Genomic DNA, 16,446 nt, shown 5'->3' with positions numbered 1-16,446 from the left:
ACTGTCAACTAACCTGAGTCATCAGTGGTACTGTCAAGAATTGAGAGCAGATGTTCATACTCAGTCTGGTTCACCTTCAATCCGGAAGCAACAGAATCATCCAGCCTCCAGGTCCAATGTGTGGAGAGCTCAGCCCCTACTGTGATGGGCAATGAGCAGAAGATCATAAAAGAGAGTACCCTTGTGCTAAATCAAGCAGCCAGATTATCTAAGGGCTCTGTGCTGGGGGAGAAAGGCCAAACGCTTATAAAGTAATCCCAGGCCTTTCCACATAAGCAGCAACTCTCTCCACCAGAACCATGGTGAAGAGTAGACTGATGAGAAGACTCATCTGCTTTTTGTTTGTTTTGTGTTCTGTTCTTTGGACTCTTCTCCTCTCACAACTAGCCTCAGAGCCCACTTCTCTCCACCCCAAAGTCCAGCACTGCTGATTTTCATAATAATATAACAGTACACAACCAAAAAATTTATACAATATTAATCCAGTTATCTTAGAATTATCCCAAGTATATGGTAAAGAGATGTTTTTCTCATTAACACGACTAGTTCAGTTCCCTAGTGAATTCTCTTTTTCTAGTTTTACAATTCATATAAACCTAAATTCCATTTCATGGCAGAAGGGACACCACAATATGGCACTTCTTTCCACAAAGCCTCCCTAAAACTATCCTTCAAGGTCTCAGTTTAGGTGTTGTCCTTGCAACAACAGGGTAGGCTTGGTGGCCCTACGCAGAGGCCTGTTTGCTCATCTGTTGTATGTGCTAGTCCATGCTTGGTGATCAGCTCCTTGGAAGTCTCCATTATTGTGTGCCTAGCATTGGGCACAAAGAAGAGCCTCAATAACTACTTCTTGGAATATCTACAGACAGTCAAGTATTTCCACATTCCTTGGTCACCACCTCCTGCTTCTCTAGTCTTCCTCCATTTCACATCATTGCTTTTCCAGTAGTTTTATTGAGGCATAATTTATAAAGCTTAAAATTCATCCACTTTGAATGTTCACTAATTTTTCGTAAATGTGTAGAGTTATATAACCATTACCATTTTTAAATGTTTTCAGCATTCTAAGAAGTTCCTGCAGTTAATCCTCTTCCCCATCCCCATCTTCAAGCAATTAGTTTACTTTTTGTCTCTATAAGTTTTCCTTTCCTGTTCATTTTATGTGAATTGATTTATATGCTATTTTTTTCCTTTTCCTTTTCAGTGTCAGAAATCAAACCCAGGGCCCACCAGGAACCAGTGCATGCTAGGCCAGGCAAGCACTCTACCACTGGATTACATCCCTTGCCCCTTGTTTTGTGTAAATGAATCACAATATGTGATCTTTTGTGTCTGGCTTTCTATTTATTTATTTATTTATTTATTTATTTATTTATTTATTTATTTATTTTGGTGCTGGGGATCAAACAGCCTTGTACATACTAAGCACACACATGCTCTACCATTGATACTGAGCTACAACTCCAGCTTCTCATATATATATATATATATATATATATATNTACAACTACATTTCTAGTTAATGAAAATTTGTTTTCTGTTCTCATCAATACTTATTGTAATTTTTTGTATCTGATGCTGTTTTCTATTTCTCTCATTTGTTAAATGTTATTATTATTATTATTTACTTTTTTTTGAAAATTCCATCAATATCAAATTGGTAATTTAAGTCTCTTACCTGTCTTTCTCTTTTGGTATCAAGATTGAACCCAGGGGCATTGAACCACTGAGCCATAGCACCAACCCTTTTATTTATTTATTTTTAATTTTGAGACAGATTATTGCTAAATTGCTTAGGACCTCACTTAGTTACTGAGGCTAGCTTTGAATTGTAATTCTCCTGCCTCCGCTTCCTGAGCTGCTGAGATTATAAGCATGCACCACTGCGCCTAGCCCAGCTGCATACTTTAGGTTAATGTTTTTGAGGTTCTTTCATGTAGGATGTATCAGTTTGTTCCTTTTATTTTATTTTTGAATTGTATGTCAGTGTATGGATATACCACATGTTATTCATCAATTGATGGATGGTTTCCAATTTGGGGCTATTCTGAATAATACCACTATGAATATTCATGTATAGGTCTTAGTGGACATATGTTTTCATTCCTCTTGGATAGGTTGCTAGGAGAGGAATTGCTGGTTCATATGCTGTTTATGTTTAACTCTAAGAAATTGCTAAACTTTCCCAAAGTGGCTATACCATTTTATATTTCCACCAGCAATGTAGTTTCCCTGTCCTTGCCAATACTCAGCCTGTTCTTTGGTTTTTCTTTTTTTCTTCTTTTTGTAGTACTGGAGACTACAAGCAGTGGTGCTTTACCATTGAGCCACATCCCAGCCCTTTTTATTTTTTATTATGATACAGGTTCCCAACCTGGCCTAGGCTTGTGTGAGCCACCTGCCTCAGGCTCCTGCATAGCTGGCATTAAAACATGGGCCACCATACCCACCCAGCAGGTTTTTGTTTTGTTTTGCAGCGCTGGAAATCAAACCCAGGGAAATCACCCATGCTAAACATGTGCTCTATCACCCATCTACACCTCATCCCCTCTTTCTTATTTAATTATAGCCATTCTAGTGGGGTCAAAATGGCATCTCATTGTGGTTTAAATTTGCATTTCTGTTTCAACTAATGACTTTCAGCATCTTTCCATATGCTTGTTAGCTGTGTGTCTTTGATGAAATATCTATTCAAATCGTGCTCATTTTTTTTTTAAAGAGAGAGAGAGAAGAGACAGAATTTTTTTAAATATTTATTTTTCAGTTTTCGGTGAACCCAACATCTTTATTTTATTTTTATGTGGTGCTGAGGATCAAACCCAGCGGCCCGCGCATGCCAGGCGAGCGCATACTAGCCTGTGCTCATTTTTTAATTGGGTCATGTGTCTTATTAATAAGTTGTAAGAATTCTTTATGTATTTTGAATACAGATCATACAAATCCTTTATCAGGGCTATGATTTTATGTAGTCTGTGTCTTTTATTTTCTTTTTCCTTCCTTCTTTTTTTTTTTTAATACTAGAGATTGAACCTAAGGGGGGGCTCTATCATTGAGCTATGATGTCCCCAACTCCTTTCACTTTTTCTCCCCCTTTCATTTTTTTGAGACAGGGTCTTGCTGAATTGCTGAAGTTCTCACTAAACTGCTTAAGTTGAACTTGAATTTGTGATGATCTTCCTGCCTCAGCCTCCCACACCTGGCTTATCTTTTCATGTTCTTAATGGTGCCTTTGGTGAGAGGGATTGGTACTGGAGATTGAACCTGGAAGCATTCTGCCTCTGAGCTACATCCCCAGCCCTTTTTAAAATGTTTACTTTGAGTCAGGATCTTGCAAAATTGCTCAGGTGGGCCTTGAACTTTCCATCTCCTTGCCTCAGTCTCCTGAGTAGCTGGGATTACAAATGTGCTCCACTGGGCCCAATTTGAATTGTGAAAGTTTTCTTTAACTTTGATGAAGTTCAGTTTATCACATTGTGCTTTTGTTTGTAATAGCTTAACTTTTTGAAGTTTTATAGTTTCAAGCTTACATGTAGATATATGATTTATTTTTAATTATATTTTGTTTATGGTATAAGGAAGCTCTTTAATCTTTTTATGTGTGAATTTCCATTTGTTGTGAAGATTATACTTTCCATTGAATTGCTTTGGTGCCTTTGTCAAAATCAGTTGACCAGAGGTGGGGGTTGTGGCTCAGCAGTAGAGCACTCACTTAGCACATGCAAGATGCTGGGTTCAATCCTCAGCACCACATAAAATAAATAAATAAAATAAAGGTATTGTGTCCAACTACAACTAAAATAATATTTTTTAAAAAAGTCAGATGACCCTAAGTATAAGGGTTATTTCTTGACTCTCATTTCTGTTTTCATTGATCTATATGCCTGTTCATAATTGTGTAATATTGATTACTCTGGCTTTAAATCATAAAGCTGAAGGCTTTCAACTTTGTTCTTTTTCAAAATGATTTTGACTTTTCTAGGTACTTTGATTTCCCACGTAAGCTTTATGATCAGCTTGTCAGTTTCTACAGAAAGTCTTTTCTGAGTTTTTTGTGTAATTGTTTATTACAGTGCTGGGGATCAAACCCAGGACTTCACACATGGAAGGCAAATGGTCTACCACTGAACTATACCCCCATCCCCTTGAGGTTTTAATAGATATTGCACTGGAATTTATAGATTAATTTGAGAACTGCCATCTTGACAATATAAAGCCTTCTGTAAACATGGAAATTTAGTCCATTCATCTTTTAAAATTTTTGTGGGGTGTGTGTGTGTGTGTGTGTGTGTGTGTACACTCCTTGGGACCATCTAAATACTTGATCATATCATCTGTTAATAAAGACAATTTTATTTCTTTCTTTCCAATTTGGGTATCTTTCATTTTTCCTGCCTTATTCCACTAGACAGAACCTCCTATACAAGGTTGACTGGAAGTAGCAAAAGTTAATATCCTTGACTTGTTCTTAATCTTGGGGAGGAAAACATTCAGTCCTTCACCATTCACTCTGATGTTAAATTATGGAATTTTCATTCATTACCTTTTTTTTTTAATACTTATTTTTTTAGTTTTCGGTGGACACAACATCTTTGTTTGTATGTGGTGCTGAGGATCGAACCCAGGCCGCACGCATGCCAGGCGAGCGCGCTACCGCTTGAGCCACATCCCAGCCCCCATTCTTTACCTTTTTCAAGTTGAGAAAGTTTCATACTATTGTTAGTTTTTTGAGAATGGGTGTTAGATTTCATCAGAAGATTTTTCTTCATCTTGGAGGTGATGTGTTTTTTGTCCATTAGCCTGTTCATATAGTTATAACATTAATTAGTTTTCAAGATGTTGATCCAATATTGCATTTCTGAGATGAATCCCACTTAGTTGGGGATTTTTATGATGTTGAATGTGATTTGCTAATATTTTGTGAAGTATTTTTGCATCTGTATTCACAACAGATTTTTTTCTGTAGTTTTCTTGTGATGTCTTTAGTTGGTAATGCTAACTTCATTGAATGAGTTGGATGTGTTTCTTTTTCTGTGTGTGTGTGTGTGTGTGTGTGCGCACGCGCACAAGCGCGCACACACTATAACCTGTGGTGGGGGTTGAACCCAAAGGCACTTTACCACTGTACTACATATTCAACCCTTTTTATTTTTTTATTTTGAGACCAAGTCTCTCAAAGTTGCTTAGTGCCTCACTAAGCTGCTGAGGCTGGCCTGGAACTTACTATCTTTCTGCCTCAACTTCCTGAGTTGCTAAGATTACAGGCATGTGAAAGTGTTTCTTATCTTCTTTCTGTAAGAGTTTTTGAAGGATTTTTTTTTCTAAAATATTTTATGACATTCACCAATGAAGCCACCTGGGTCTCTATCATTGAGATGAGATTTAGAATTTCTGATTCAATTTTTCTATTTGCTTGAAGTCTCCCTGAGAATGGGCACCTGCTTCTCCTAGCAAGTTGGATCCTTATAGTTAGGGAGATTCTTGCCCTACTAGCAGGGATTAAGTTAATCAAGAGCTTGTTTATAAACCCTCACTTTGTTTCTCTCCCTTCTCTGGTACTTATCTTGCTGTTTTTCACTCTTGCCCACTCCATCTTTTTCTTAAGTTCCAAATACAAGAAACCTTTGAGTTTATCCCTGGGTTCAGATTTCACCCCATATGCTTTCCTTATATAATATAGCCTTTCCTGTATGTAAGGGGTCTAAAGTCTTATTTCTGGACCAACAGAGATTCCTATTTTCTCTTAGATATGCCCCACTATAACCTGTTCAAAATGAAAACCTTGACCTTACCCTCAACCCTGATCAACCCTGGTGCTCCCCATCTTCATCATGTAGCTCTTACCTTCCCAATTACTCATTCAGAAACCCAGCAGTGGGTTTTGGAGGGGAGAAAGATGAGAGTCACTGATTTCTTCTTCTTCCTCTCAACAGCTAAGGCACGACTTAGATCTCTGACCCCTATTTTAAATCCAGTTCTCTCCTCTGCCTCCACTCTAGTCCACCCCTGCTGCAGTCTGGCTGGGCACAATCAGGAGCCACTTGTCAAAAGAAACTAACTTCATTTTTAGAACCACACATGCCAAACAAAACAGCTCCTCAGGAAAAACCCTCAGAGCCCCAACTGCCACCACTGGCTTCCCAGAAGCCTCTCTCTCAACCACAAGCCTCACCACCTCCCACCATCCTCCTGCTCTTGAGGCCGATTGTCTGGGTCACGTGGGCAGAGCCAAAAAAGTCCTCCAATGAGCATCACCGCAGAGGAGCCAATCAGCTAGATGTTTCTGGGGCCGCTGTGAGCCAATCATCAGCCGGCAGCTGGAAGTTTGCTGGCAGCTGGAAGTTTGCTGGGGCCCCTTCGGCTGTGGCTCTCAACACACCCCATATCTTTTTTTTTTTTTTAATTGTAGATGGATAGAACACATTTATCTGTTTTTATTTTTATATGGTGCCAGAGATTGAACCCAGTGCCTCACACATGCTAGGTAAGTGCTCTACCACTGAGCCACAACCCCAGCCCCAAATCATCATATCTTTCTGCTGGGAGCCATTAGCCAAGTAGGTATGACAGTTTCCTTGCCAGCGTACTCCATGTTGCTTAGTGGAAGGACTCGTGGAAATAGGACATTTTGCAGTGACATTGCATGTAGGTGACCTTGCTCAAGGACCAAGGCGGATCCGGGTTTAGGGTGTTCCCGGTTTAGGGTGTTCCCGGTTTAGGATGATCCGAGTTTAGGGCGTTCCCGGTTTAGGACTATCCGGGTTTAGGGTGGTTCCAGGTTTAAGATTATTCCTGCTGGGAATAGGGCGTATCCTGCTGCCTGAGTTCCCCTTGAGTTCTCACGGGATTCAGATAGTATTTTTTGGGAGACAGAAGCCCAGTGGGGGTGGATTTGGGCAGAGAACGTGGATTTCCCCAGAACGTGATTGTAGACGGCTGGTGTGAGTTCGGGAATAAAGAGTTGCTGTTTGAATCTACAAGCTGTGTGGTGGCTCGTGATTTTGTGCCCAGCCAGACTGCGGCATCTTTCTTAGAACCTGGATTACTACAGTGGTCTCCCTATGTCCACCCTTTCACCCACTGCAGTCTCTAGTCAGCAGAATAACCAGAGTGGAATTATAAAGTTGCAAATCAAATTATAGCATGCCAAGACCCCTGCAGTGGCTCCCCAGGGCCTCAGGCCCTGTTCATTGGGGATGATTTGGGGGACAGTTGAGACACATCTCCCACAGATAGGATGTGTGGCCCTGGGGACAGAGGGTTTGGGGGTACTTAGCCCCTCCATTCCAAGCAGAGTTCTCCCTAATTCTTTGTATAGGATTTGTCTCATCATATCCTCCCAACAGCCTGATTGAAGAGACATTTTATAGATGAACAAACTAAAAGAGGAGTAGAACCATTTAATGTCACTCAACAAATGGCCAAAAAATATCAATAGGTAACAAATTGTGATATGTCCAAATTAAGCAATGAAAGAAACAGACTACTGATACAACCACATGGATGAATCATGAAATTATGATGCGCAATGAAAACAGCCAGGCAGCAGAGTATATGCTGTATGATTCCATTTATAAAACTCAACTGGGCATGGTGGTGCACACCTGTAACGGCAACAACTAAGAAGGCTGAAGCAGGAGGATCACAAGTTTGAAGCCAACATGGGCAACTTAATGGGAACCTGTCCCAAAATTCAAAAAATAAATTAAAAGGGCTGGGAATGTAGCTCAGTGAAAAAGTACCCCTGGGGTTAATCCTCAGTACACACACACACACACACACACAGAGTATACACTGTGTATATGCAAGATATTGAATGTCAAATATGACTCAAAAGCAGCAAAACACTGATTCTCACTATGGCTCCTGGGTCCCCAAGGTCTGCTCTGTCATTTCCCAAGTAGAGGAACCTCTTCTGACCATATGGGGCTTTGGGTCCCAGGGTGGAGGTCTGGCTGGGATGATAAAGTGACCTGTGGGCTCCAAATGCATTGTGTTCTCCATGGTGTGAGGATCAGCTTCTGTGCTGGAGTCTGGGTGTGTGGAACCTGATCACTGGTCCTCTCACATGGGTGAACTTCAAGATCCTTCTTTTGTCATTTGACACAGACATGTGTCTTGATGTTGCATAGTCTTGCTGTTTTGTAGTTTTTAATTCCTCTATGCATATGCACATGCCTACCCCAAACATACCTCCACATATCACATAAACCCAGAAATATGTTTCATAATTCTGCTTTGCTAAACCAAATTCCCACTTTTTACTTTCCTATTGACATTTTCCTTGTTCTCCTGCCATTTTTATCAGTAGCCTCCACTTGTTAACACAATATACTATCTTTATTTCTTCCCATGTTCATGCAAACCATCTGTTTATACATGTCTGCATATCCATATTTGAAAGCTTTTTTCCATCTTCTCCATACCTTCTGCCAAGTTCTAATCCATCCATCCATCCATCTATTTATGTATTTATATATTGGTAATAGGGATTGAACCCAGGGGCACTTAACTACTGAGTCACATCCCTAGTCCTCTTTTTTTTTTTTGAGACAAGATCTCACTAAATTGCTAAGATTGACCCCTAATTTGCAATCCTCCTGCCTCAGTCTCCCAAGTCTCTGGGATTACAGGAGTGCACCACCAAGCCCAGCTATCCATTTTTAAAACCATGTCATGTCCCAGGGTGTATTTTTCTGCCAGTGAACCTCAGATGAGTTTCTCCTTTTTTCCAGATTTGGGTCATTTGATTTTCTTTTCTTTTTTTTTTTTTTTTCAAGATTTATTGCCTTGCTAGCAAAGGAGAAACACGGGGGATTCCTGTCCCCAAAGGCTGTGATTTTCTTTTTTTTTAAAGAGAGAGTGAGAGAGAGAATTTTTTAATATTTATTTTTCAGTCTTCGGTGGACACAACATCTTTATTTGTATGTGGTGCTGAGGATTGAACCCGAGATGCACGCATGCCAGGAGAGCGCGCTACTGCTTGAGCCACATCCGCAGCCCCCATTTGATTTTCTTGAAAGATTTTATGGTTTTGTTTTTAACAAATCATTCTTTAAATCCAGTTAGAATTGTTTTCAGCTGTTTTTTATTTATTTATTTTTTCTCCAGGCAGCAATAAACAAGTTAAGCCTCCTCATTTGTTAAAAATCCCCTTTCCATATTTGATGGAACTGCTGTTTTGGATGTATATTCCTTTTTGTATATATTTGACCTGATTCTAGGGTTTCCTGTTCTTTCAGTAGACCCTCTATTACCCCTTCTGGGCCACAGTCACTTTGTCCCAACTCATTCTTTCTCACAATTTTCTTGCTATTCTTAAACAAATATTCTTCCCCGTAAATTTTAAGATTATTTTTATTACCTTCAAAAACAAACACTATTAAGAGTCTAGTGGATTCTAATGCATTACATTTATGTATCTTAAGAAAACTGATTTATTCAAAGATATCAAATCTTATCATTTGTTATGGATCTTTATTTTATTTTATTTTTGGTGGTGTTGGAGATTAAACCCAAGGTATTGTGTATGCTAAGCATGTGCTCTACCCACTGAGTTACATCCCTAAGCCCCTGAAGTTTTTTTTTTGTTTCTTTGTTTTGTTGTTTTGTTTCTGTTATTGTCTTGAAATGCTCGGGATTTAACCCAGAGCCAGATTTTTTTTTTTTTTTTAATCAACAAATGCTGAAATTTAGGTATGGAGCTAAAGCAGTGAACAAAACTGATAAAATTTCATACCTCTTAAAGCTTAAATTCAAACAAGCCTTGTTCTTTCTGTGCCCCCTCCCCCGCCCCAGATCTTATTTTGTGGCTTTTAATAAAATTGGGCTCTAATTTGGAGCGAAATTTTACTTAATCTTCAAGAAACTAAAGGAAACCTAAACTGGAAGTTTTAGAGCAGGAAAGGATTTGACTTCACATCTGCTGGGCATAACTGACAGTGTTCGTGACTCCAATGAGAACAGGAAACAGGGTTTTATTAAGTTGCCCATTTTGGCCAGGCATGGTGGTGCACAACTGTAATGTCAGCAACTTGGAAGGCTGAGGCAGGAGGATGGCAAATACCATTTTCTCTACCATGGGGAATAGGGTTTGAAGGTCTCAGCTTATTCTGTTCAGCCCATTTGGTAACACCACTCCAGGTCACTATATGTCATCTCCCTTATCCCTCCTCTCACCCACCAGTGGGTGTTACCAGGTTTTAGATGGCAAGGGAGTTAGAGTTTGGGCTATAGGCAGTGAACCAATTTCCCCATGAGGAAACCATGACTTGGTTTCCTCACTGAAAGTTGCAGATGATGTGTATAGTTTGTTAAGACAGTACTGAGAACTAAATGAGACACTTATGGAATGTGACATTCAGATAATGATAGCTATTATTATGATTCACAAAGAGGAATCCTTGCTGCCCCCATTATTAAAAATCCAATGTCCCCAAGGGGTTCTACACCACAGCCCCTGGAAAGAGAGTTTTCATTAAGTCATTTCTATAGCAAAGACTTGCATGCTAGAGGTAGGCTGCAGGAAAATACTGAGAGTGTGACTCCCCATGGACCTCCACAGAGAAGTGTCCAGGAGGCACTGATACACAAGTCAGGGTTCAGGGAAAAGTTCTGACAAGCTTTGTGATAAAGTTGGAGGCATAAAGGAAGTAAAGGCAGTTGAGGAGGCTGGAGGCCAACTACTCTGCCTTCCTGGCCCCTCTGTCCTTGTTCTCCATTTCTCTCCATGGACCCTGCCCTGACCTTAGGGATTCCAAATCTCCCTAACCCCCCACCAAGGGCCCAGTTTCACTGATCTCCTCACCCAAGTTCAGCCAGTTCAGTCCAGTCTCTAACAGTTTATTCATTCACTCAGTCATTTATATCAGAAACTTTTCATTGACACCCCCACCCTTTCTTCTCAAGGATGATGTTGATCTCCTTAGAAGAGTCTGGATATGTGAAGGGGCATTTGGTTGTCACAGTAACTGGGCAGGAAGCAAGGGTATTAGGTGTCTTGCATAAAAGAAACTGCCCTCCGAGGACACCAGAAGCATCTCATTGAGAAATTCACTCCACAGTCAGCTGACTGGGAATATAGCAGATAATACCAACATGGCTTTGAGAATTGTGAGTGAGGGGATGAGGGGAAGTCCACTTCTGCCCTGGGAGAGCAGGGAGGCTTCCTGCAAGGGGTAACTTATGAGCTATGCCTTGGAGGTGGAACCTACAGACACAGGAGGGACAGGAAGTCCAGGCAGAGAGAAGCAGTGTGCAAAGGCACAGTGCAGTGTTCAGCTCAGGGTTGGGGGTGTTCTGCAAGGGGGCACCCTGGACTGTACAGGAAGGAGGTGCTGAAGGTAGCAGAGGGAGGTGGATGAGTGGGGTAGGGGAAGCTGTCCTCGCCAGCCCTAGAAATTACTCAGGATGTTGGAGATGATGTCGTACTTGGCTTTCTCATATGCTTCCCTGGCCGCAGGCGGCAGATTGCCCAGGAAATCTTCAGCAGGGTCATCATCAGAACGCGTCACCCTGTTGACCTGCAGGAACGATGCTGGCTGGTCACCACCATGACTGTCATGGATCGTCCTCTTTCCTGCCCTGCCCGGGGCCCTCCCTCAAGGCGGGGTAGAGGAGACTGAGGCACGGGCGGGGAGCATGTGATGCAGCTCAGACGCCCCGGCTCCCACCAGCCGGGCCCAGAGGCCGTGGGCAGGCCTGGGGGAGAATAGGGGAGTTTCGAGGGATCTCCCGGGCGGAGCGCACGGCCACGACTATCTCTCAGGAAGACGGATCCCTCCTCCTCGCATTCTAGAGCTTGATGGGCCAGAGCAGGATCCCGTTTTCCCGGAGCAGGATCCCGTTTCCCCGAGGCTCCCTGCGCTGCGCCAGTGGCCCACGTGGCTGCGCCGCGGTGACGGTAGCACCGGGGGCAAAGCCAGCCCTAGGGGACGGTGTACCTACAGGGAATCCAGACCGCGGCTTTCCTGTGGTCGGCCCTTGCTGTCCCTGTCACCACCCAATGGCTCACCTGTGTCGGGTTCTCGCAGACCCTGTCGCAGGTAAGGATCAGGAAGCTCACCCTCCGCCGCGAGAATTCTCCCGTGCAAGTTCGCTCCTCCTGCGGCGAGCCGGGCGGGAGCTGTAAGCGTCCAGCCACCCTCCACGACGGCGCCCCTGCCCGGCCCCCAAGGGCAAGCCGCACCCGCGCCAACCCCACGGCTCCAGCCCGTGAGAACCCCAGGTGTCCTCACACCACAGGCACCAGCCAGAGCAGGAGTGAGGGGCCATCGCTGGGAAGGTCCCAACGGAGTAGATGATGCCCATGAAAATAAGGGAAGTCCAGGTACGTTATTAGGAAAAGGCATCCGTGAGTTAGCGTGCCCAGAGGAAACCGTGTTTGTTTAGAATATATGTGTGCATAAAAAAAAGATACCGAGGAAGATGCATCAACGGTTAGTGACTGTCCCTGGGTAGTGGGGGTTGCTGATCAGAAATTTTTTAGAATGTGAAGTACCGAAATAAGACTTTAAATGTTGTTTTCCAATTTATTTATTTTAAAGCAGTGGTCTCCGGGCTGGGTTGTGGCTCAGTGGTAGAGCACTTGCCTAGCACGTGCAAGGCCCTGGGTTCAATCCTCAGCACCACATAAATGTAGTTGTGTCCAACTACAACTGAAAAAAATAAATATTAAAAAAAAAAAAAAGCAGTGGTCTCCCCTGGCACAGTAGGGAAGGCCTGCTTGGCAATAGTGTCCTGTGTGGCCCGTCTCAGCGACTCAGGAGGCTAAGGCAGGAGGATCAAAAGTTCAAAGCCAGCCTCAGCAACTTAGCGAGACCCTGCCTCAAAATGAAATAAAATAAAATAAAAAGGACTAGGGATATGGCTTAGTGGTTAAGCACCCCTGGGGTCAATCCCTCACAGCTTAAATAAATAAATAAATGCAGTGGTCTTGAGGGGGACTATGGTCACACTTTGTTCTTTTTTAGGGTATATTGCTTTTGTAATAAGGATTGACAATATATTGGAGGAAAAATAAGCAACAAGGAAAATCTGACTTTGAAAAAGGCTTACACATTCAAAACTTCTGGAAAGGTGGGCAGTTGAGATGCATGGAGGCAGACAGTATCCCCTTTAGCCAAAGGGAGGAGAGGGCCTCTCCCCTCACCCAAGACTGGGAGTTGGAGGGATGAGACTCACCCCTCCTTCACGGAAGGCACATTCTTGTGGCTGGCTCCTTGGGGTGGAAATGCATACTGTCTCTTTAATGGTGAAGTTGAGTGGGATCCTGAAGGTAAAGTTCTAAAGAAACAACAGAAAACTCATGACCATCTCCCTTTTACAGATGAGGGAATGGAGGCACAGAGAGGTTAAGGTTACATGGTGAAACTGGGACTTAGCATTTGCTACCAAACCTGGGGCTTGTTGAGATTAAATCAGCAGATTTAAAGTGTGCAGTCTTTTGAAAAGAAATCCAAAGAATACCACTCACTACCTATATGACCTTCCTACCTTTGCTTCTTAATATAATTGCCTGTGAAATATGAACAAGAACCCCTGCCCTGACCCTTAGCTGCCTGAGAGAGCTAACAACAGCTGGGATGGGAAAGCTGGAAACCCCCAAAGGCCAGACTGGTCCACTTGAAAGGGCTCTCACATTCCCTCAAACCCAGGACCTGAATGAAAGCTGGATTCCCAGACCCCCTGCTGGATGAAACACCAAACTGGCCAGCCAGGCAGTGGTCAGGCTAAGATTATAATCTGGTTTTACCTTCAGGTGGAAGAAACATTATAATAATAATAGCTGATGTCAACCACGCACTTTGTGCCTGTGCCAGGCAGTGTGCCCTGCCCATCAGCCTCATGGGTATATGACCCCTGGTGCTTGCTTCCCAGATAGAGCCCACAGACACTTACCGATGGAGGTGGAATGGCTTCCAGCAGCCGGAAGAGAGGCTTTCCCCGCTGCCCACTATTGTAGATGTTCACAGCCTTGTTGACAATATCCTCATATCTCAGACGGCGATAGGCCTCACAGGACACTACTGCCAAGCCTACCACCAATACAAGTGCCTTCCAGGCCCCTGCCATTGTCTCCTCTCTGACACACTGCCACCTTCAGCCCCTTTTAGGTCTTACTCAGGGACCTTGCCTAAAGGCTTCTGGTGACACATGAGGCTCAGGCCTTCCTGAAAGGGGCGGCTAATCCTTTCCTTGGCTAGAAACCAAGTGTTGGGCAATGTTATGAAATACCATTGGCCAAGAGGGGCAAGAAGATTTGGCAACAGCCTAGGGCCTAGAGTGATGTGAGAGCCCTGAACTGGAGCAAGGGACCTTTGTGGTGGCTGGACACAGACCCTTCACTTTGGGCTTTGTATCTCCACCTGTGCCACAAGAGGTCCATTCAGAGAGTCCAGTACAGGACTCTGCTGTGTCTATCTGGTAGATCTGCTTTGATCCCAGAAACAAAGATATTACCCACATGGAACTTGGATTCTATTCCATAATACATCTGCAACTGGATCTTTTTTCCAAGTTAGCAAAGCTCTTTTTATTGAGATAAATTTCATATAGCATAAAATTCACACATACCCCCTTTTGAGGGAGGGTGCTGAGGATTGAACTCTAGGCCCTGTATGTGATGCTTTATAATCCCAGCTCCAGACCTATCCTTTTAAAATGTACAATTCAGAATATTTTCATCACCCCCAAAAGAAACCTTGCACCCATTTGTACTCATTCTCTACTTTTCCCTTCCCTCAGGCTCTGGCAACCACTAATCTACTTTCTGTCTTTATGATTTACCTACTTAGGGCATTTCATGTAAATGAAATTATATATTACGTGGCATTTTGTTTCTGACTTCTTTTGCTTGGCACAGTTTTTTTGTTTCATTTATGTTGTAGCATATCTGTATGGAGAACTCTTTATTCCTTTTTTTTTTTTTTTTGGTACTAGGGTTTGAACCCAGGGGTATTTAACCACTGAGCCACATCCCTAGCCCTTTTTATTTTGAGATAAGATCTTGCTAAGTTGCTTAGGGCCCTGTTAAATTGCTGAGGCTGCCTTCAAACTTGAGATCCTCCTGCCCCTAAGTCACCAAGATTACAGGGGTATGCCACCATACCCAGCCTCTTTATCCATTTTTATGGCTTTATGGTATTCCATTGTACAGATATAATACATTGTATTTATCCATTCTTTAGTTGATAGACCTTTGGATTGTTTTCATGTTTTGGTTATTGTGAATAATGTTCCTATGAATATTTGTGTACAAGGTTTCGAGTGGAGATATTTTCAATTATCTTAGATCTACACCTAGGAGAGGAATTTCTGATATGATAACTCTATGGTTTAACTTTTTTTAGTTGTAGATGGACACAATACCTTTATTTTATTTATTTTTATGTGGTACTGAGGATTGAACCCAGTGCCTCATGTGGGTTAGGCAAGCATTCTACCCCTGAGCCACACACAATCCCAGCCCATGGTTCAACTTTTTAAGGAACTGCCAAACTGCTAAGTTTTCCAAAGAGGCTGTATTATTTTACATTCTCACTAGCAATCTGTGAGGATTCCAATACAATCCACATTCCTTGTCAACACTTGTTATTATCTCTTTTTTAAAAAAAATAGTTATTCCAGAGGCTGGGGTTGTGGCTCAGCAGTAGAGCGCTCGCCTAGCATGTGAGGGACGCTGGGTTCAATTATCAGCACCACATAAAAATAAAATAAAGGTATTGTGTCCAACTACAATTAAAACAAAATATTTTTAAGAATAGTGAAGTTGTATTTCATTGTGGTTTCAATTTGTATTTGTATTTTCCTAATGACTAATGAAGGTGACTATCTTTTCATGTGCTTATTGTCCATTTGTATATCTTTGGGGAAAAATATCTACCCAAGTCCTTTGCATATTTGCTGTTTTAAGAGACATGATCTCACATTTTCTCAGGCTGGCCTCAAACTTCTGGAGTAAAGTGATCCTCCTGCCTCAGCCTCCTGAGTAGCTGGGACCACAGGTTCATGCCACCGTGACCAGCTTGCACATTTTAAAATTTAGTTATTTGTTATTTTATTGTTGAATTGTCCATAAGTGTTTTCAGATGTTTTGTATTTCCTTGGGAGTGGGAAAATCCAGTAAAATCAAGATTTGGGGTGGCTCGGGCTGTAGCTCAGTGGTAAAGTGCTAGCCTAGCATGCACAAGGTCCTGGGTCCAGTCCCAAGAACTGCCAAAAAAAAGTTTTAGATGCTGCATTGTGTTTCGTTTAGGGACTTTGCAGACTCTAATGCAGGGTTTCCCACCAGTTTGAGAAGCTCACATTATCTCCAGCATTGACAGATGAAGAAAATGAGGCCCCTAAAAGTTAGGAAAGTTGTTCAAGTGACACAGCCAAGACCTGGCTGTAGAATAATGGGAAACTGGGGATCCTGACTTGGAGGAGAGGAACAACAAGAAGACTTTG

At 42.4% G+C, this 16,446-nt stretch overlaps 1 protein-coding gene across 1 annotated transcript; it reads right to left on the bottom strand.

Annotated features, from left to right (window-relative positions):
* Window positions 1-10,823: 10,823 nt before the first annotated feature.
* Window positions 10,824-14,176, bottom strand: LOC107145598 (15 kDa protein B-like). Its single transcript, XM_015489617.2, has 4 exons — window positions 13,897-14,176; window positions 13,180-13,281; window positions 12,011-12,100; window positions 10,824-11,519 (listed from the first exon to the last, which is right to left on the bottom strand). Exons 1-4 carry the CDS (start codon window positions 14,068-14,070, stop codon window positions 11,391-11,393), a joined length of 495 nt encoding a protein of 164 aa, XP_015345103.1. The 5' UTR covers window positions 14,071-14,176; the 3' UTR covers window positions 10,824-11,390.
* Window positions 14,177-16,446: the final 2,270 nt, after the last annotated feature.

This window comes from Marmota marmota, unplaced genomic scaffold (genome assembly GCF_001458135.2).
Source record: "Marmota marmota marmota unplaced genomic scaffold, marMar, whole genome shotgun sequence".
NCBI lineage: Eukaryota > Metazoa > Chordata > Mammalia > Rodentia > Sciuridae > Marmota > Marmota marmota.
This window is presented reverse-complemented; position numbering and strand designations above follow the sequence as displayed.